At 40.7% G+C, this 22,916-nt stretch overlaps 1 protein-coding gene across 1 annotated transcript in view; it reads right to left on the reverse strand.

Annotated features, from left to right (window-relative positions):
- Positions 1-356: 356 nt before the first annotated feature.
- ptgfrnb (prostaglandin F2 receptor inhibitor b) overlaps positions 357-22,916 on the reverse strand; it is a 75,731-nt gene continuing 53,171 nt past the window's right edge. Inside the window, exons 12-15 of the mRNA XM_080876900.1 lie at positions 5,143-5,329; positions 4,918-5,036; positions 4,741-4,791; positions 357-2,674 (exon numbers count right to left, since the gene is read on the reverse strand). Coding sequence (XP_080733026.1) covers positions 2,562-2,674; positions 4,741-4,791; positions 4,918-5,036; positions 5,143-5,329 — 470 coding nt within the window. The 3' untranslated portion in view covers positions 357-2,561. The remainder of the gene's footprint in view (positions 2,675-4,740; positions 4,792-4,917; positions 5,037-5,142; positions 5,330-22,916) is intronic.

Raw genomic sequence — 22,916 nt, forward strand, 5'->3', positions numbered from 1 at the left:
ACCCGACTACAGCCTCATATTGCTCGTAAAGTTGCTTAAAACTCTCTTTAAAACACATCAAACAAAGCCTGATTCAACCCCAGCCAGTTCAGGAGAAAACCGGCTGGCACATCATGCTAAAAACCCAACAGGCCCACTTGGATCCTGCTGGGTTTGGACACAAACTTCCTCATTTTCTGTGTGTGTGGTTGCTTCAAGTATGTGTGTGTTCCCACAGCAGTCGGCACGACACACCCGTCATTGCAAGTTCATTCACTTGCGATAAAAACTCCACAGAGACTAAACAGATGTCAGCTGATGCGAGTTGGACACAGCTAACTTTGCCAGTTGGCTGATTATTGCAGATTATTGCAGGTTTCTTTTTGTTGTTGTTTATAGAAATACATTTTAGAGTTTTATCAAGCAGGTGCAAGGAAAACAGCAGGACTGTTGAAAAATCAGAACCTAAACATATCAAAGGGAAAATAATGCACGCGTTGGTTGTTGACACGTCTTGAACAACTGGAAGTTTACTGGTCTGTTTTTTAGCTACACTGTAGCTTCTTCATGGTGTGTAAAGGAACCACAAACAGCATAAAACATGGATGTAGCTGTTAGCTGTCTGTTTGGAAAAAGTGCCTTAAACCGGCATTCTATCTGAAGGCCACCAGATGGCGATAGATGTAGCTGCAAAATTGATTAATTAAAATTTAAAAATTATATTTTGTAACTTCTGGTCATGCTGTGTTTCATGGAACATTATCTGTGGAATGAACCACACGTCTCTTAGCTAATAAGTTGCCACTCCCAAGTTGTTAGCCAATAACGGTACAGGTTCACAGTTGGCCCCACCCTTCTTTGTCTCAACTATTTCTTCTTTTTTTTTTTTTTTTTTGCAATGAACACAGCAACAGTAGAAATGCTCATCTCAAGGCTTCAAAATGGGATTCCAGAAACCAGTGGATGACATCATAGTAGCTACGTCCATATTTTATATTGTTTGTGAGGAGAACTGCTATCCTAGCTAAACCAAAAGTGACATAAAATGCTTAGCAACAATATCAGAGTCTCATTTATGTTGGTTATGCAAAATGGTTGGAAATGTTAAATATAGAGGGAAGAGTAAGTTCTTTCAGAGCAAACTGCTTCACTTCTGAACAAGCTAGGCTAGCATTTCCCCTCCTTTAGCCTTTATGCTAAGCTAACCAAGCTAAGCACATTTCCCAAGTTATTCGACTATTCCTTTTATACCCAAAGCTAAGAAACATGCATCACTTTATTGAAAACTTCAAACCACGGAAGAAACCAAGTTCCTTACGTCACCCAAACTATTTTTGTCATTTTGTTCACAGTACGAACAAACTTGAGTCTGCCATAGCGAGGTGACAGCTAGCTTTTCAAATCTAGATGTAGGAAGCTTTGATGTGATCAAAATGTAACCGTGGGGGAGAAAAAAACCAAAAAAAAAAACAAACAAACGCCTTGTGTTGCTCATGAATGACATCATACTGTTATTACAAAACAGTACATGCAACTCTTTGTCTCACATACTGTAGCACAGCACTCACACAGTGTACGAAACACACACAAGACCCGGGCAAAAATAACAGCTGGATACATTTTTGAATATTTATAAAAGAAGAGTGCTTGCTGTTGCCGCTCTGAGCAGCAGTTCAAGTGTTGATGTGGCAATACGAACCAAGCACGCCTCCATTAGTTCAAAATATTGGCACCATGTACAGTATATCTCACACACAAACACACTGCATATCTCTGTGTAAAGCTTAAAAATGTCTCATTTCTTTTAAATCTCTGAATTTTCAAAAAACTAGAGTTGAGAATAAAGGTAAATATAGTCCAGGTGTTAAGGTGGGAATACTTTGGGGTGGTAGCGCAATGCCAGAACACCTTCAGCAGATGTTTCCCATGTGACTTAAGTAGGGATATATTATGTCTTTTAACCTTGTGCAGATTCATATTAAGTAATGGCACTCCCATGAATTTTACGTGCTTCCCCAAAAAGAGATTATAGTGGGATTCACTGGTACGTTGCTTACTGGTTGCCTTGGCATCAGGATAAGTAAAAAAAAAGAAAACCTAAAAAAGCATTTAGTCAGGCCTGAGCACTTCATTTGTTATCCCTAGTGGTTATAGAGGCAGCAGATCTGTTTACTGATCCCTTATTCCCAAGTGGCAGTGATGTCTCAGAAGTCTCCTGTTCCTCGGATATTAAGCTCTGGATCCCTCAGAGCTTCTTGTACGGCGGTGGTGTCGGCAGGGCACAAATTTATCTGCATAAAATTCTCTAGAAGTGCCACAAGATTTCTTCATAGAAACAGAAGTCTGAAAGGCTATTTTTTCCCCATTGGTGAGCGTGAAAGTCCCCTGCTCCTACACTGCAGAGTTGAAAAAAACAACAGTCCTGAGCACCTTTTAAAGCACTGCGAAAATGCGTTTTAATCCCAACGCCCGTCGCCCGGGAACAACTGGGTGTCCCAGAAATCGTCTATGGGCGTGTGTCTGTTATGCGTGTGGTGCTTCCTGTGAGCGCTGCAGTGTGAGGGCGCGGGGGAAAGTGTTTGTCAGTCCATCTCCAGGTCCATGAGTTTGTTGCGTGAGCGTGGAAGGTGTGTGGTGTTGCGGCAGCAGCACTGGGCGCAAACCAGACCCAGGACCAGAGAAAAGAGGCCGACACCTGGAAAAACCAGAACAGGCACCATGTTACCGACACCAATAAAACCATTCCAATCCAACGATTCTTAATGCTACCATTTCTATCGATGCATTTATTCATGAGTACCATTTTAACTAGTAATACAATAAAAGCGAATAACTTTAGCAACCTTCTAAAAACAGTGTCTTTAATGTTTTGGCCCTGTTCAGTGGCTAATATTAGTCTTCACACACTTCAAATTTACAGAAGAATAAGGTACTTTTGGTTGCTCCTTTATTTCACAAGGTACTGACTGATTTGCTACACATTTTATACCCTTTGTAAGTCCTTCCAGACACAGACTTCCCATTTTATCCAGGATTGAGTTTGGCCATTGAACAGGGACCTTTTGCATGCAAGCTGAATGCGTTAACCACTAAACCACAGCCCTGTACAAATCTGACAAAAGAATTTCTTGGCCAGTGCTGGGAAAAGGGACCGACTTCCGGAGGTAGAGAGCACATGACAGATAGCTTTAACTCTGATTAAGGTCTCATTACTCCAATCTTCTCTTGTCTGTTTAAGGCACTGGTTCAAGCGCCTAAAAGTTGACATGCAGGGATTCCCTCGTCTCCAGCTCATGTGGCACCGAGAAGACTACGGCTACGTCAGGACTATAATCACTTCTGTGGCAAAGCTGCTGCTAGCATTGCTGCAACAATCACTAATAAAAACACAGATTTTTATGTGAAGAGCAAACACAAAAGCCCATCCTTGCTTTCCAAAATCCCCATCAGTGCTAATTAAGGCAAATTAAATTGTACTCTACTGACTATTTTGATTAAACTCTTGTCCGCAGTGCACGGACAACGCCAGCTATCAGAAATGTGTCCTAAATAGAGACGAACACCGTCAGCAAGCGAAGTGCAGTGCAGCACAAAAGAAAACACAAAAGAGTCTGTCGGCCAGCACTTTTAGCAAGGACGCCCTCGCTGACAGCAAGCATCAGTGAGCCGAGCTTTTCTCACTTTCCAGAGACATTTTTCTGCTGTGCTTGGCTACATTTAACATTTTCTTCATGCTAAGTCAACATTTTAGTTAGCCCTCTTTCAGAATCAGACAACAACAGCTTGTCATTCAGCACTGCAACAGCAACACAACACACTTTCATAAATGTCTACACACAATCCTATACACATAACACAAGAGGACGCTTTATAGAACAGTACAGGAGAACAAGGAAACCAGAAAGCTGTGATGTACTGTTTAGGTGCACAGCTAGTCAGCTGTCAAAGTCGAAGAAATACCGAATTGCACTCAGGAGTTGGTGATTTCTGCGTTTTTCCTCGTTTTCTGGCATAAACATACAGTCACAACAGTGGTTACTCATACTCAACACAAGCAAAGTGTAGAAGTAATTCCCATGGGCTAAAAGGCCAGGCTTTAGACTGGTCTAAACATTTTTTTCTACTTTTGGCTCTCAATGATATCATAGAGAGTGGCCTTCTGTTTGCAAAGGGTAGCCAATCAGAAGAAGGTTATCTTAAAAGAAGGCCAAATGTCACTAAAACACCTTGCTTTAGAGAGGATAGATTGAGGCGCTGCACCAGGGCTCGGTATAAAATACATAAGGATTATTTTCTACTGTGAATCAAAGCTTCTCTGCTTGAGTCACAAATTAAAAAAAAAAGTTTCCAGTGCTACCCCTCAGCTTTCTAGAAGATTTAGTGACCTCCCAGGTCTTGAGATCATCTTGAGGTCAAGGTCACTGGGACTCAAACTCGTCCGAGCCTTTTAAGAGATGCATCTATGGTATCAATTTGAATATCCTACGTCGCCTCATTATCGAATCGCAAAAACTTGGGTGTCCGCGTTGCCTGTGACCTGACAACAATACCCCATCAGCCTTTTGCGGCCGAGCGGTAAAAAGTACAAGTTCACTTAGAGGACTTGGAGATAATCAGGCATTACTGTGGAAAAATGAATCCATAATTAAATCTTAAATCCCTAAAAATATGTCATCTAGATGAAAGAAAAGGATATAGACAATTAAAGATTGCCTAAAGCAAAGTCTCTGAAGTACAACAAACATATAATGACTATATTACCCAGTGAGGCTGATGCACCATATAAGAGAGGTAACTTTAGGGAGTCCCAAACTGCAGAAGGAGAGAGGAAACAAGAGAATTGGTGTTACGTATAACAAAATAACGCACATATATCATAGACTTTTATGTTTCAATGTGTTCATGTTATAACGTAACTGCGTGTCTTTTGCACCACACCTGCAAATTTGACAGCGAGGAAGACTTTGGATGATGTCAGCTCTTGAGCTTCTGTCCAGGCTCCCGTTGAGGCCGACAGGTACCAGGGAGTGACGGAGCAGAAATACTCCCCACTGTCACTGGAAACCACAGAGGACACAGGCTGTTGTGATGACGGTCATGGTGCTGTGCAAGTCTCTCAGCCAAAAAGGGATTAAACAGACAAATCATTCGTTTGCACCTCACCTGTCCTGAGTGCCAAATATGTTGAGCAGGTAGGTGTGTGTGTCTTTGCGCTCTATTGTAACGTCGCTGGATGAATTACGGTTGATTTTTCTCACAACGCCAAAGCGGTCAACGCTGGCCACCTGGACCGACGCGGGTCCGCCGCGCAGCCGGGTGAAAAACCATTTCACCTCGTACGCCAGGTCGTCTGAGAGACACACAGAAACAAATTTAAGTGAAGCTGTGATGGACTTTTAAGATGTTTAGAGTGGTGATGATTTTAACTAATAGACATCAATATATACGTTTTTTAGTATCTAAATAGTCTTGATGCATTCTCAATCATCCAAGTAAATCCCAAAAGGTTGATTCTGTTCATCTGGACGCAGCGTTTTCAGAAAAAGCCGCGTCCAGATGAACAGAATCAACCTTTTGGGATTTTAAATAGTTGAAGATACAAAATACGAACTTAAGGATAAAACCAGGTTCAAAGATCTTCATTTTCTGGCATATTAGATCCAAAAGTTCTGTGCATTAGATTCAACCCCCCCGCCTGTGTGTAAATATATTCAAAATACAGACAGAAGAAAATATACAAATTAGATATTAACTAATCATTCATACATATATTAGGAATGTGCAGTGCAGTGTAGTTTCTGACATTCAGTAACTGCACTATTAGCTAAGTGTTGAACCTCTGAACACCTTTAAAACCATTTTTTTAAACCTATGCTGAAATTTGTGTAACTCGTTTGGTCTGTTTAGATGGGACACAGCTGGACTGCCAAACAAGGCTAAACCCACTATGGACACACTTTGTACAACCTGAACACAGATCAGTATTATACAGGTTTTCTTTGGTGGTAATGTTTCAGTGAGTACTTCCATTCAATACAAAACTGAGCGTTTATTTAACAATATCCGCACGTCGTGTTAACGTGCTTATACCAACCAATCCCATCGTCTCTCAAATACCTTCAACCTGAACCTTACAAACTACAAAAGAAAGCTCAAAGGCAAAATACTGTATGTGTCAGTTAATAAAGAACATTAGAAGTGCCATTAAAAGATAGCGTTACTGCAGCGATGTGACATATTTGAAGCCAGTAAGAGATCAAGCGCAAACCAACGAGCTGTTTAGGAGAACAAAGTCGCTTTATTTGACAGAAGAGTCAGAGAAGGCACGGCAGCTGAAGTGTGTGTTACTGCCGCTGATCACGACACCCCAGCTCAGTTTTAAGTATTTCTTTAAGCCTTTAAGTCACTAACACTGGCTAACATAGACCTTAACCAGCCTAACACTTACAGAGAAGCGCTACTGTACCGACTTCATTGTAGAAACTGAGTGTTTTCTGAGGTCCAGCACAGCCCTAATTTCACTACGATAACAAACAGAAGAGAGGAGGAAATCTAGAAAGCAGAATAAATCCATTATCACCACATTATAAACGCCGGCGTTCCTTTTCCCACATTAAGATAAAAAGACAGGGAGACAGACACGCATCATAAAAGGGCGACAGCGATGACAAAAGAAATAAAAACGGGGACGAGAGTTTGATAGAATTCGTGATAATAGATGCAATCTTTGGAAAAGGGGGCGAGCGAGCTAATTATTTCAGAGAGAGCGAGAGAGAGAGGGAGAGGGGGAGAGAAGGGGAGAGAGAGCGAGCGTGAGAGACAGAAGCACAAACTAGTCATTAGTCTGTCAGAGAGAGAGAGAGAGCGAGCGAGACTATTAGCACTCTACCTCCCACACACACACACACACACTGAAGCACAATAAAAACCCCATGGAGTCTTAGTCATCCTCTGTCATTTAGGAGACAAATAGAGGATACAGATGAAAAAATAAAAGGAACATTTGCAGGGTAAAAAAAAGAAAAAAGAAAGAATAAGATAAATGATGATGAAAAACAATTATGAAAAAAAGAGTGAAAGAAACAGACATGGGGAGGAAGAAAGAGGTGGGGAGAATGGATGCAGCGAATATAATGAAGAGAAGGAAAAAAACTGAGAAGAGGAGTGAACTCAGCCAGAGCAGAGAAATGAATCACATCTCAATTTCTCTCTCCCTCTCTTCCCTAATGGCTTTAATATTCAAGTGCTACATCATTAAAAATCAGTAGTAGCGTGAGCAGCAGCGGCGATAGTAATAACACCGACCTTGGTATCAAGTTTAGCACCCCCAGGTCTCAATATTGGTCATCACCTGAAAACTGTTTGCCCTCCTGTGTGTGACACTAGGCTGAAATTTCATTAAGTTTTGCTGTAGATAGTCAAGGTTTTGTGTGACTGAACGCCACACCAGAAGATGACCAGAGGGCCCCCCAAAAAGTACAGTATGTACAGTACAGCAAGACCAGAACATTTCAAAAATAATCTCGATTTAGCAGGAAATCTCATCACCCCTTCCAATATCACACCATAAACCACTTTTTGAAATTAACCTCCTATTTTGGGTTATTTAGACCAAAATACTCAATTTGGTCTGATATCCACTTACGAGGACATTATTCTGCTACTGTTCTATCAAAATTTTAAATGGATATCCTCATATGTGGCTCTGATTTTTCATAAAAACAAAAATAAGGTTAAAAAAAATCTGGTAATTCTTTGTTTTTACATTTATCGGGCCCCAATGTGCCTAAATATCAAAGAGAAATTAAAAATGCATGCCGTGGAAGAGTTCGGGTCTTAGGAGGTTAAAGCAGCATTCAAAGACGAGCCCTAAAGCGTGTACCTTTTTCTTTTGAAGTTTTAGCTCCACTGACGGCAAAATGTCACCTTATCCCACACGTAGTCAGACTGATGTAAAGTTTTTGAGGCAAATGCTGCCGTTTATATTTTCATTAAAACATTTCTGACCATGTTCTGAAGAGTGGTCTGTGCGGAAGAGACTAAAACCTGGATTCTTACTAATAACCATCATCCCAGGAGCGGATGTCCTGCAAACTCCCATCAAGGTCAGACAGGGCAATGCACAGGGAAACATCTCAGACTCTCAGTATGTTAAATGGCAAAGTTGTTGACGATACAATTAGAAGAAAGCTGAAAAAGTATGTGTTTGCTAAAATGTAACAAAGCGTAGCAACCTACGGAAACCATTCTTTAGATAGAAAAGTGGAGATGCTTGGACATAATTCACAAACACCTCATACCAACTGCCGGGCACGGTGGTGGAGGCGCGATGGTTTGAGCTTGTTCTGCAGCCACAGGGCCTGCACGCCCTGCAGTCATTGTGTCGACCATGATTTCCTCTATATATCAAAGTAGTCTACAATCAAATGTGAGGCCACCTGTCTGACAACTAAAGCTTGGCTTAAACTGATCGTGCAGCAGGTAAATGATCCCAAGTCCAGCAACAAATCTACAACAGAATGGCTGAAAAAGTGCAGATCTGAACCCGATTACATGCTGTAATCTTTTAAGGCGGAGTGGATCAAAACTCCTTCACCATGATGTGACTGACAAAGTCACACAGGAAATAAACACTTCATGCTATTGCTGCTAAAGGTGGTTCTACAAACTACTGAATAATGAGGGGCTGGTTCTGTATTAAGGCTTAATTCTTATTAAATAAATAATAAAGTATAATATGTCATATGTTGTTGTTCATCTGAAGGTGAATTAACCTCATTTCACAGTCCGATTTATAAAACCTTAAAACCTGACATAATGTGTACTTTCTTTTTAGCATGATTGTATCCGATCGTCCGATGGTCCAATTTAGAAATATTTTTAAGTGTAAGCTGCTTTTATTTGTCAAAACTATATTGATTTATCAACATAAACCCAATAAAAATTACCATTTGTAAGCGCGTGTTTTTATGCACCGCTGTACAGCTTGATGAGTATCATCATTTTTCTGCCTCCATATTCTCTGGATTTATTCTGCTTTTATGAACTTACAAATTCTACTTTAAACCTTCTTGAATGGTAACGCAACCACACTAAACATGCAGATTTTATTCATGAGAATTTAAATTTAATGCTGAAATAACAACAGCAGAACTTCAGCAAACTGCACTTTTATTCTGAGGTGCTGCTTTTCCAAGAGCACAAGATTAGAAGTCGCAGCGCGCTTCCTCCCCGGCCGTCCTCTCTCCAAAGTCTAAATCAATCACTTCCTGTTAGTGGAGAAGTGGACACACTGGACACTAGGATGTAATTTTGGCAAATCAACTCTACTGCTTCTCATTTAGAGGAGAGGAGCCGCTTTTGTCGTGTGCAGAGCCTGATTTCAGTGGAGTTAGCCACATTTGTACTGGTTAAATTATCGTTATTGTGTAATATGCAGTTGTTTTATGTAAACAATGTACAATAATGTGCAAATCATTTCTTTTCAACTTTCAATTATCAGAAGAATCTTTGATATCAAGGTAAAGAAATCAGTTAAGATTTGGTCATTTTTAAAGAGTTAATGCGACGCTCACATAAAGTCATAAAGCTTCCCTTCACACTGTTAAATCTGACTCAATTGATGGCGGTGATGATGAAGATGCACTGAGACAGCCTAGAGGGAGGGCACTGATATTTTTGCACAAAGACAAGTAGCCGAGCGCTCCATCCAACCAAAGAGGAGGAAACAGGAGGTGACACCGCGGGTCGACTGACCTCACACCAGACACACACACACCCTCCAGACTCACTGACCAGAATCGACCGAAGACTTCAAAGTTCTGACATGGAGACAGGGCCGAGTTACCCTGTAACATCCTCAAGAAAGCTACGTCTCCTCAAAGCTGCTACAGCGCAGATAAAAAAATGCCAAAATTAAGGCTAAAATTATAATGTGACAATCTGGTCTGCTTGACTGTGAGAACTGGCTGCTGGTCCGTGTGTTTGTGATCTAGGATGGAGAAAAAAAAAAATTGTGCTGGTGTTTAACAGGATAAATGATTAATCAAGAAAATAATCAAGTCCTTCCTCACTTCTGCCTCTCCTAGTAAAAAAAGTTAATGACAAAGAGTTACAGCTAATCAAACTTTAAAGACAAGATCACATTTCTTCAAGTTTATTCCAGGACACTTCAGGATGGTCGTACCCGTTTTGCCCCGATAAAACTTTCACCACTAACAGAAGGGTTGTAAGTATTTACGAACAATCACCACCATCACATTAAGTGTTTCAAGCTGTTTTCCCCTCTCAAACCTAATGTACCTCGAGGCTTGCCTAAAAGTAAGCCAATACTCCTCTGAGACTCTGGAGCACAGGCGCGGTGAAATACACCGAGGCCTGCTCCTCCAAACCTGATCCCCACCAGCACACGCTTCAGTCAAAGAAAAACATGGAAAGAGTTCCTGTGCAAGATGAATGATGAGTATGATATGAATGATGGTCTCCTGGGCGGTGGACTCAAAGTGACCTGAAGAATCACGCCCTGCGCTCAGAACTGGTTTAAATGAAGGAAAAGGAGGAGTGAAAGAAAAGTTCAAATTAAGTTTTCTAGTTGTTTAGAGAAAAAAAAAGTGGTCACTCATAATTTATAGAACAGAGGACCCATCATGCTATTTACTGTATAAATAGTGTTAGAGGCGGCGGACTCATCAGACACCTCTAAATGACTAGTTTCGAGCACTTTTCTCTAGTCTTGGATCTTTATGATGTCATCAAATGAGCTATAATAATCTCAGGCACAGGCATATTTCATACAGAGACTTCAGCTTAAAGAGATTAGGAAGGTTTATTTTGCTGTTCCTTTTATTTCATTATATCCTGCTACAATGGTAGGTGCTCCTATTAGAAATGTGTGGTTGGTTTTTTTAAATGTATCATTATTACTGCATGTCAGATACACCAACTTTTAGTTTAACTTTTCAAAAGTGGTAGAATTTGGTTGGGTTACCATTTGATTGCTAATGTTTGTGTAAATCGTGCCATTGTATTGATAAATCCCAGAAAGAAAGACGGCACACCCCAAGCAGCCACCTTGGTAATGGTATCTGGAAACTCCTATCTAAACACAACCACATAAAAACTACGAAGCATGGAGCCACCAGACAACTCTGATAACCAGAACACTGGTGACGCTGTAGCTCATCCAGCCCACGATCCACCGCAGTTCACAGGTTATTATAATGTGTGAAGCACAGAAAAAAAGGTGAGAAGTTTCCCTGTCACTGGTTTGGCTGTTTTGCATAAACTAATGAGAATTAAAATCCACAGAGAATGACAAATATGACCTTGACCACAATATAATCAAAATCCATTAGGTGATCCTTGCATTTCAATAAAAGCTGACCAACACTCCAGGAAGAGTAGTTATTCTTGTGAACAATGGACAGACAGGATGACAGACGCCTCCCTATAGCGTGACCACGTCAATCCTTTGACCGGATGATCTAAAAAGCTCAGAAACAGCCTGGGGACTTTAAAACAACCCCACCGCCTCAGCAAGTTCATACTCGCACTAGACATGTGCAAACACGATAATATAAGTTAACCCTTTAAGACCTACCATAGAACCAAGTCCGCCAGAGCTCATATTATATTTTTACATGCTGTGGAGCCATTTTTGGGAGCATTTCAAGTTGCTATACATCAATACAACCATTATAGCCCAAATTTTAATAATATGTCTGCATTAAGTGCATAGTAATTACATAAATTGCAAAAAAGTGCAATAAACTACAAAAAAATTGAAAATCGTTTTTGTTTTTTAACATACATTTCTAGTTAGAGAAATTTAAGAGGTTTATCCCTCAAAACTGTAAATACAAAAAAGTTGCACAAAATAGTTTCCCACCACAGGAAATTTATTTTGAGTGTTTTCATAGTTTTATTTTTGAAATACACCAATTTTTATATACTGCAGGAAAAATGAAAATAAATATTATACTGCAAATTTGCACAAAAACAGCATATGCATCAAAATAAACTATTTCCAGTGCAATATGACTTCTAAGCATCCCAGAAACGTGTTTCTGGAATATTATGTTTTTGTTGGTGCAAGTGCTTTTTATGCAGTTTTTGCAAAGCTATATGTGGAAGGAAACCGTGACCTAGGACAAGCTGATGGCATCAGATGTAAGTACAACTCCTCCGGTTTCATATGCAAAAAAAATTATTGTGCTAGCTTACGTGGTTGCAGTGCTACCGGGATTTAAAAATAGTTACGCAAAATGGAGCGTGCTGCTCTGACCGGCTTTAAAGGGTTAATTACCAACTCAACTCAAAGTGCTGATACATTTGACGTGTCTGTGTCAACCCAACAGAGCACTAAACAAATGCCATGATAGTCCACGATATAGCTTCAGTCACCCATTAAAGATGATTAGTACATTTGCTTCATCTTTACTATGATATCATGTCTGCCTGTCGTGCAGCTCTGCTGTACCTGCGGACCAGGGAAACAGCTCAGGTTTGACTCTTTGGGCACAGTGACTGAGACAGCGACCATGGGTTTCTATTCTTTGAGTGCCACCTTTCTCTGGTATGTCCTGGTTATATGTTCAACAAAGTGATTCCATTCAATGTTACATTAATTTGTTGGCCAAACACACTTTTCCTGAATACCTGCGAGAAAAAAAAAAAAAAAAAAAAAAAAAAAAAAAAAAAGAGTAAAAATAGCACATTTCGGTATGTGAAAAGATTTTTAAAAAGACGTTAATCCACTGCATAATGACTACAGCTACACTCTTATATAATGACATCATTTAAAAAGTGGCTAGCTGACAGTCAGAAGATAGGCATTTCTCTGACGCTGTGATGGCACCAGGTTACAGTCTGACATTGCCGTGAGTGATCAAAGACGCGCTTTGCATAATTCTGATGCATGAACTCCGGTTGCTTGTTTCAGCGACGACACCGCTACTCGAGGAACGGAGCTATAATTAGAAAGCCTCCGCTTTCTCAGTTAGCCTCCTTCCTTTATTTCTTTGTTCTTGATGGTGGAGCGGACGGAGAACGAGGGGAAGGAAGGAGGGAAGGAGGTAGGAAGAGAGGGGATTTAAAATACTTAGTGACTGAGAAGATTATTTTGTTTATTACACAGCCATAAATAAACGGCAGAAAAAGGCACTCGGAAATGTGAACGCATCTCAAGCTGTGCCTTTGGAGAGGACGCGGTATCACCAGAGAGAGGCCTCCACCCGCCCCCTCCTCACGAGAGGGGCTCTAGGAGTAACTGATCCCCCACTAGCAGGGTGACGCACAACCTCTTGCCCACAGCTGTTCCTCCTCTGAATCTAGACCGCTGTCCAGACCTTCCTACCCCTCTTTTATGAACTCGTGAACTCTCTCAACAGTTACTTGACAAGCTTTAAACACTGCCTTTAAGCTTCCTGTGTACTACAAACAGAGCCAGCAGAAGAAACAGGGGAAAAAAAGAAGAAGAAGTGTGGATGTGCTGCTACATAAGCACGTGCACACAACTATTTCCATAATTTCACTGCATGTAAGCACGGCATCAAAAAAAAAGAAGAAAAAAAGAAAGCTGCTCTAAGGGTGATCTAACAGACTGTAAAATAAGCTAGTTTGTGTTTTTAATAAACAAAGATTTGGTCAAACTGTTTGCAATTAGGTAATGATCATCTGCAGGAAAAAAGCAGTAAGTGGCCCACGATGTATCATCTCAAAAGGGCTGCACAAAAGACGCTTAAAAAAAAACGAAAAGCAAAAAGTAAAGTCTTTCTGGATTGTCAAACAGAATTTCAGCATCTCCCTTATGTCCTCGTGTTTCTTTCTTCACACAACTACTTCAATCACGTTTCATGTACAGAAGGAGGGAAAAAGCCTTTGAGTCGAGCTGGGCCTGAAGTGTGTGGCGTTATCTCCATTTGTACAGTTGCACTGAGACACAGTGAGACGCAGCCTATGACGGCCGGCTTCTTGTGCCAGGTAGTCTGCTTTCAGACGTGGTCAGACGATCTGGCTTATTTCAGGCGTACTGAACTCTTAACCCTTTACTGGGCTTCCTGTGAAGCTGGCAGCAAAGCTCTGTGGTGTCTCTGCGTCATCTTAAGAATTGCAAAGGGATTAGAAACAAACTGTCTGATACCATTGCCATCTGGTTTGAGGACACTGTCCTACCTCAAAAGGAAAAAAAACAAAACAAATGGACATCTGGGTGACCGGGTGAATAAGCGCAAGTAAAACATGAGTTAAAGCCATGGACTGTAAAAGGGTATATTTGAACCCAAACCATGATCTATTATCGCAGCAGGCTGCTGCAGTTGTTCGTAGTTTGCATTGAAGATGTGAACCACAGATGGAAACATGTGAGTCTTTTCTAACATGTTGCTTATTGCTAAGGCAAATTACTGCTAGGCGAGTAGATGCAAGTGTTTGCAAGCAAGTAGGTATTTTCCATGCAAACTATGGGAAGCAGTGGCAACCTGCTAGTAACCAAAGTACTCACAAGTAGGTTTTAAATGCAATACCCACTTTGTGACTGACAGCTAGCAACCTCCAGCTACTACCTGTCAGCTGGTTGGGGAGTACACATTTTTCCACAACGACCAGAGGATGCAATGGCGATCATTGATCGTTTTCTTGGCCTGTTTAAATGAGGTCTCGGTGGCGAGACTTTGACTCCAGCCCCCTCGTCATTTGAGTGCAGTGCATAAAAATGGAAACTCATGTCAACTATGAGAAGAAAGAAAACAAATCAAACTCAAGTGATCATTTAATTGTAGCACTGAGTTATTTTGACGAATATTGTTCCCTAAAGCAGTGTGTCAACAACCTTAAGGGGGTAAAAATAAGCCATCTCTGAATTTCACTTATTAAATTTGAAGCGGGTTAACTTTGCTCGGGTCTAAGCTATAAATCCATGCACTTTAATCTCTCAGGCCTGTGAGGTGACAGATCGAGGTTTAAAAAGGAATCTATCGATTAATAACATAAATGATTAGACCAACACCACTACTGGTCCCTCTTTGCATGTTTAGGCTGCTTAATAATCTGATTTCATGCATTCTTGTTGTCACGTGAAGCTGACATGGCTACACATTAGGCAGCTTTGGTGTGCAGTGACTGGTATGGGGAAAATCACATCTGATAGAGTGGAAGCAACGCCACTGATATCCTGGTGTATCAGGAAGTGTGTGATAAAAATGGTATCCAAATCCCAGCCTGAGTTTTGGTGCTGCAGCAGCTTCATTAAGCAAAAAAGGGTCTTCTTCTCTGGTGATAGGATGGCAGAAACTAAACTACAGTGGATCTCTAATAGAATATCTGGCTCCTGTCTGAGCTAATAAAACTAAAATGGCTGTCGGTGGAAATGAAAACAGTCTGATTGGATTTCTCTGGGTTAATCCCTTGAGAAGAGTCCAAGGCGTAAACTGCCCGAAACACACACACACACACGAACACAAAAGACTGACGATTACCACCAGTGCATCTAATGAAACTGTGTGTGCGCTCTCTGCTCCATAAAGCAGGACAGCACTGGTAGAGTGGAATACTAAACACTATAAAAACACCATTTAGCTTCACAGAAACAAAGCCACCGGGAGGCTAAGTTTCCCTCGTTACTCGCTGCATGTTTAATAAGAACACCAGTAAATGAAGGCAAATTGTACTTCTTATCTGACACACTGACATACAGCTGCCTTAAAACGAATGACCACACTGATATGGACTTCATAGGAAATATATTTTTAGGTCTGTTATTGCTTTTAGATGTTTACACTACAAAAGATAGATAAGCTGGGAAACCTACATTTATCCAGACTTCCATGAATTTACAGCACTATGCAAAAGCCATCCGTCATTTCCTTTTATTTGCTTCAAGGAGCCAGGCATGGTCTTTTTTTAAAATTGCTCTTGAACACTAGTTCTCCTGACTTTCTGAATGTTTTAACATTTTTTTGGACACCGACTGCATTTTCCCCTCATTTTCAGTCCAGTCCTTGCACCTGACCAGTTTAACAGAAATGCTTTTTTTCTTAAGCCAGTTCGTACAGACCTATCAATCATTCAAGCATTAAAAAGGCACTGAAGGGATAAACCAGTAAAGTGTCTACCTACACAAAGCAAATAAATGTGAAGGTACAAGAGTGAGTGTCTACACGGTGGAGGCTCTGTTATGGCTAGATTTCAACCAGTGGTGTTGGAGACGTCAAAACTGATGGAATTATGAAAGCAGAAAACATATTTGATCCACCATACAGTAGCATATGGAAAGAACAAGACTGACAACAGCTTCATTTTCCAGCATGACAATGATACCAGTGGAAACACCATCAGTCATGGACTGGCCTCCCCAGAGGCTGGACCTCCACATTATTGAAGCATAGTGGGATCATGTCGACAGAACAGAACAAAAGGCCGAAACATCCAAAGAAGAGCTTTGGATGTCCTTCAAGAAGCCTGGAGAACTATTCCTGAAGACTGCTTAAAGAAATAATGAGAAAGATGCCTAAGAGGGTTCAGCCTATGCTGAAGAATAAAGGTGGTCACACGAAATATTGACTTTCACTTTCGTTAGCACCTTAAATACTGTATCTCCATGTAAGATTGCACGTTTCATTAAACCACTGAAATGAATATTCACTTCCACCTGCATCTTTGGTCTCAGCAGAGCTGCTAAATATTTTCTGCAGACATGTGTTTTACCAGAAAGCGAATAGAATTTTTAAGAGTTAACTGTTTCACAAGACTGCCCCATAGATTTCTGCAAGCAATCAACCTGACTAATGATGCAATCACATCACACATTGGCATCCACGAAACACTGCCTTCTATAGTCGGAAACATTTTGACACTCTCTCTTGTTGACTGGCACGCAGTGTAAGCCCAAACAGAAGAATCCCCCTGCGTGCGGTCACGATGTTTTATCTTTGCATGTGCGACGCTTCTGCTTGAAAACTGCTGCCTTAGCAGTCTGATGACACTGTGATCTGCTGTTTCCAAGGATTTCTTCAAAGCTGCATCTCTGTTCCTACTCCGGTTTAACTGTGGGACGTAATGGAGTGAAAATTATGGCACAGTGCAACTCTGTGCAACATTTTCAATTTGTGTTCGACTGTCAAACCCGTCCCTTCCCTTTTCCTCTTCTAGCGCTCGGTTTCCCGCTTTTTGATTGGCAACCATTTGCTCTACTTTTTCAATAAAGTAAAAAAAGGCAGAACGGCACCGCATTTGATGTTTTCAGTCAGTCATCTTTCATTTGAGCTGAAAACCTGAAACAGGTAGTTCTGACTTTTAGCAGTCATCTAGGGGACACAGAAATGTTTTGTTTTTTTTAAAGTCAAATGATTGCTGAATTTTTCTCAAGTTTTATGTACTTTAATTGTTGAAACAAGCTGCACTAAAATTTTTATTACAAGGCAATTTAAACATGATTCATGAGTCATTTGCTTGACTTTTGTTTAATATGCATGTGGATTAAGAGCCATTATTATGACCTGCTGTACTTCCTAAACGACGTCCAAAAGCCCTGCAGAAGGGGACCGACAAGCATAACAAGCTTTACCTGCACTGTGTGCAGAGGAAGCTGTGCAAGAACCACAAGAACAGCACAACCAGGTGGGCCACTCATCTGACTTTTTCCAGATGAGGTTTGGTTTATTAGACAAGAAATTAGACTTGCTCTACCTCAGACTGAGCACAACAGGAAATGAGGAACTGACTAACACCTGAGTCAAAAACAACTTGTAGGATTCAGGACTCTGTAATTCTGTTTTTTGCTTTAAAAAAAAAAAAAGGTCAAATAAAGGTATCATCATATGGAAGCCCGTTTCCGCCACTAAAAAAAAACAAAAACAACTATCAATAACTTGAAATTTCAAGTTATTTTCTTGAAATTTCGACTTATTAACTCAAAATTTGGAGTTAGCTCTGCCAATCAGTAAACTACATGAATGAGGTCACTTTCTTGTTACCCAGAAGCATATGGCGCAGAACGTGCACTCAAAAGCATTTCGAGAAAATAACTCGAAATTTCGAGTTATGGATCCTTTTTTTTTTCTTTTTGTGGCGGAAACGGGCTTCCATATCATCATGATGTGGATATAGTAAATATGAGTTAATAATTAAAAAAAAAAAAAAAAAAAAAAAAAAAAAAGTTGTCGTTTACACCTTTGTCCATCGGATATAAAATGCCATCCCGCTATGATTTTGTGCTTTTATAATTAGAAATGTGTGAAATTTTGCCTCGATAAGCTTAAAACTCAACTAATCTGCTCTACGTTGGCTCACCATGACCTTGAATAGCAAAATCTAATCACTTTGTCCTTGACTGTGAATGTCAACAAATCCCCTCACAATGTTTCTCATATACCGTGTACCGGACAACCCAAGTAATGCCTCAGGCCACTGGGCCGAGTATAAAAATTCAAAAAGAGGAGGAAAAAAAAAATACAGACCTATGAATCTCAGGCATCTGTAGTGCGTCTGTACAGTTTGAAACCGGGACAGGTAGAGCTGACAAGCTAAACCTGGTGTCCTGTTGATTGTGGGGTGGGTGGGTGGGGCTGGACTCTTTGTCCAAGCGCACACAAAGATGGACTTAATGGGCAAATCTGTCATCCTCAAACTGAGGGTGTCTAATAACTATACATATAAACTACAACTAACCTCAACTAACAGTTGTTGAATGGACTCTGTGTGTTGGCTGTGTTTTCTTTGGGTTTTTTGTTTTTAGTAGTAAAAATTATTAGTTCACCAGAAACATTAAATGGAGAATCATTTGGTCTTTCTGTCAGATCACCACTTCCTACACTTCCCCGTCTATCCGCTCTTCATCCCTCTTTCTACTGAACTCTTTCTCTCGCCACTTTTAATTCCCTGCCTTCCTCTCGTCCTCATCTCTCTCTTTAGGAAACTTTGCATGGTGTTCTCCAACGACTCTCCCTCCATTTACTGCCTCCTCTATTCACTCTCTTCCACTCTCACTCACTTTAACAATCTGTTTAGCTCCCCACCACAACCCCCCCACCCTCAACCATTCACTCCCGCCATCTCTTCCCATCTCTCTCCAGCTCTGGGTCTATTCTTTCTCTACCTCGTTCTGTGTCCCCGGCCGGCTAACGGAGCGTGAGATTGGCTAATTAACGGCTGCCTGTCGGCCCTGCGAAGACAGCTGGGTTATTTGGTGAGAGTGGAGAGAAGAGAGGAGAGACTGAAGAGGAAATGAGGAGAGGAGCGAAAGAGAGTATCGTTGTGTATCTATCGCCCAACCTGATTTTAAAATAAAACTTCAAACTTGCAGTGCGCATTTTTTAGTTAGTTATCGTGTTCTACTATACACACACGAACTGGGTTAATTTGTTTAAACTATATCAATCAGTATTTTGTATCTCATGAGAAAGGCCACATGAGCAGTCTAACCAAATTAAGGCCAACGTCACATCTCCTTTTAGCGCCATTTTGGTTGCCACCACCTCCTCAGCAGTAATGTGGCACGAGCTTCCAGTGCACAGCGCTGCAGAGCATGGTTAAGTGAATATTTGTGCTTAATTTCATCTCTTGTTCCCATCACGGCAGCACTGACAAGTATAGCTGGTGTCAAGAAATGTAAACGCCACCCGACTAATGATTTAAAAAACTGTCAAAAACTAAAAAACTCAATTCTAACATAAACCACCGTCCTACACAGAGACACGCTGGAAACACTAGATGCATTTCTGTGTTGCTCATGTGCGGCGCTCACTCATACGCTGGCACCCTAAATTGGCACTCAGTCGACAAAACCTTTGGAACCCTTCATCAGCAGGCAGTCATTTGTCCATCATGTGTCTGTCTGTGGGTTGGTGATTTGCAGGTGTGCAGTACTCAGTTTGTCAGAGGTTCTTGTCTCCAAACTGCAGAGCTGGGCGATACTTCTATGCGGATTTGTCCATACAATCATTTCTACATCATATAAACTCCAATCCTGTCTTTCTCTGGCCAGGAGACACTTTTGCAAAGGGAGGAGGTTTGGAGCGACTTTGTGGCCGTTGCTGTGGCTCCTAAATTCTTCTACTTTGTTCCCTCCCAGATATTCCACAAATCTCACAAACTAAATGCAATGGTGAAGCCCTATTATAGCATCATGCTTGAATTCAGTGAGCTGTTTAGAACAATGCATTGCTTCACAAATGTTTGGAAAGGCAGACTGCACGGCTAGATGCTTGACTTTATACATCTGTGGTACTGGGACCTGCATGCAAAGATTTAGAGGTGTGACCCAATGCTTTTTCCCATACAGTGTATATTAAGTTGAAGTAAGCACCAACACCTGTATCGGCCAAACTACATAAATACATACACAAATAATCAGCTGCTGGCTACGGTAAATACCACCTATATTGATTAATTGATTGACCTACGGTCCGTACTTTCTATAAAATGTTTTGGCTGGGTCTTCTTCTAGTAAATTATACAAGCCAGTTATTAGCTTGGTAAACCTGCTATATGGTATATGCTAGAGGAGTTCATTTAAAGGAACAAACATAAATAAAAGAACTAAACACAATCAGATAATCAGGAAAAGACTGCCAGTACCGTGGTTTTATTCCAAACCGTGTTTTTAGGCCCTCGTTCTCTAAAAAAAACAACAACAAAAAAAAAAAAAAAAAAAAAACTGTGGACCTGGAGGGATTGCTGGCAGACAAATGTAGGCATGATCGCTGTGCCAACAGGATTCAATATCATTTGTTTTTCCTCAGAATTACCCAAGAATTTTCACCAAAACCTTCTTGGAATAATGCAATGTTTACTTTTTACTATAAATATCTTTGTGCACTTCTATGAGACACACTACAGTAAACAGCAGTGATACAAACTACTTAGAGGAAAGCTGTTTCAAATGCAAATTTATTTTCCCAAGCTCACTGGTTAAGTTTAGTACCTTTAACAACCATCTTGGTTGGCATTTGCTAATTGTAGCCATCTAGCTTTCTTTTTGCTTGCATGCCTGATGCCTCATTTGGAAGGGGAAAGAACAGTGTGTGTCTGTACTAGTGAATCACTGAGGAATAAAGCTTTATGCCTTCCCCAGCAGGTACAGAGTGATATGCTGTTACTTAAACAATAGAATTTCAGGCTGTTAAAAACAGTGGTATCTTGTGAAAAGTGTCACATTTTTAGAGGCACTGCTTCAAAACACAAAGAAAACTATCTCTAATGGTGATGTCATCTCCCCTCCACTGACATCTAGCATGCAACATCTGACAAGTGCAGACTTCCACGAGTGCAACAACATGCCATTCATTCCTAGGGTAATGAAGGCTGCATATCCGCATGCAGCACGTCGAGTTAATGAAAAGCAAAACAACACAGGGTCAAAGACAGCGAGACAAACACACACATCAATCTTTGAGTTAGGGTAAGAAAAATTTTCCATAAACTTTAATTTACAAATGATTACACTGTCCAATTACTGTATGCCATGGAGGGTGGTACTCTTGCTTGATTAGTAAATTAGGTCTAAATTTAACTCTAAAAGAACAAAGGATCAAAGTAATCTCAGCGCGGGGTGGAAGAGAGCATCCGATCATTATGGAATAACATCCTGTAAACCTGACATATTTGTCCACAATTAATTCTCCCGTCATCACCGGGGTCGTGAAACTCCCCATGCAGAAGGTGATGAAAGCGGTGACGGTAATTGAAATGCGATTTGAACGCCAATAATCGTGTCTGAAGTTATCCCACGCACCATCAGATTTCTGAAAAATAATTACCTACAACTCCAGCGGCTGTGTGGAGGTATCGGTGTGTGGTACTGCTAAAAACTAATCAAACACGCACAAGTTAAAAACCAACTAAAAGCTGCCACTTTCACTGCATGCACACAAGTTCAACTTAGGACTTATTATGTATTCATGATGCTTTGAGCTAAATGCTAGAACCAACCATTGACCGATGCTGGCCATTTGCTAATGGCTGATAAATGAAAATAAAAATGTAAAGAAGAGACTGGAGCTTTAACACTTTTAACGCTTTAACCCTGTTATTAGTGTTGATATTGCATAGTTTGTCCATCAGAGGGCACTCTGCAACTTTTCTGCTGGTAACTGTTGTTTTTAAGCTTGTGAGCAAACCAAAATTATTTTTTAAACCACACAGCGAGATTATCTTAACACGAACTCCCAAATAACTACACGTAGCAAATGTTACAGAAACCTGTGGCTTCCTGTGTCTCTATCAAATATTTAAATCCCCAAATATTGATATCATATATCGGTTGGCCACTAATAAATGCTAACATGCACATTAGCGCTAAAGATGAAGCGCAAATACATTTTTGTAGGTTTGGGTTTAAGAACAATTTAAATACCTTTGACATTAAAGGATGTTTGAGTAAGCATTTTACAGCAGTTCATCAAACTGTAAGAGAATGATATAAACCAGACAGACTCCATGTTTGAGTCATGTGGCAAGATGGTTGAAAATGTACCACATGGTGCAGGAAACAGGAATTACAGCATGTCCATCATTATGATTAGAAGGCATCTTCTCATAGATCAGGGGTGTCCAACTCCAGGCCTCGAGGGCCTGCAGGTTTTAGATGTGTCCTTGATCCATCACAGCTGATTCAAATGACTAAATTAGCTCCTCAACATGTCCTGAAGTTCTCCAGAGGCCTGGTAATGAACTAATCATTTGATTCAGGTGTGTTGACCCAGGGTGAGATCTAAAACCTGCAGGACACCGGCCCTCGAGGCCTGGAGGTGGACACCCCTGTCATAGATGCTTTGATGATGGTAGAAGAGAAGGGCTTGTGAATGAGGAGCAGGTTAAAGAATCACCTTTAATGGGATCGTGACAGATGCATTTCTTTCTTTTGCCACCTGAATACAGTTATCCATGCGTCTAACAGGGCATCCAGTACACCTCATAGGAAGTGATTATTCATTACGCAATAA

This window comes from Rhamphochromis sp. 'chilingali', assembly GCF_963969265.1.
Source record: "Rhamphochromis sp. 'chilingali' genome assembly, chromosome: 3".
In the NCBI taxonomy this organism is placed as follows: domain Eukaryota; kingdom Metazoa; phylum Chordata; class Actinopteri; order Cichliformes; family Cichlidae; genus Rhamphochromis; species Rhamphochromis sp. 'chilingali'.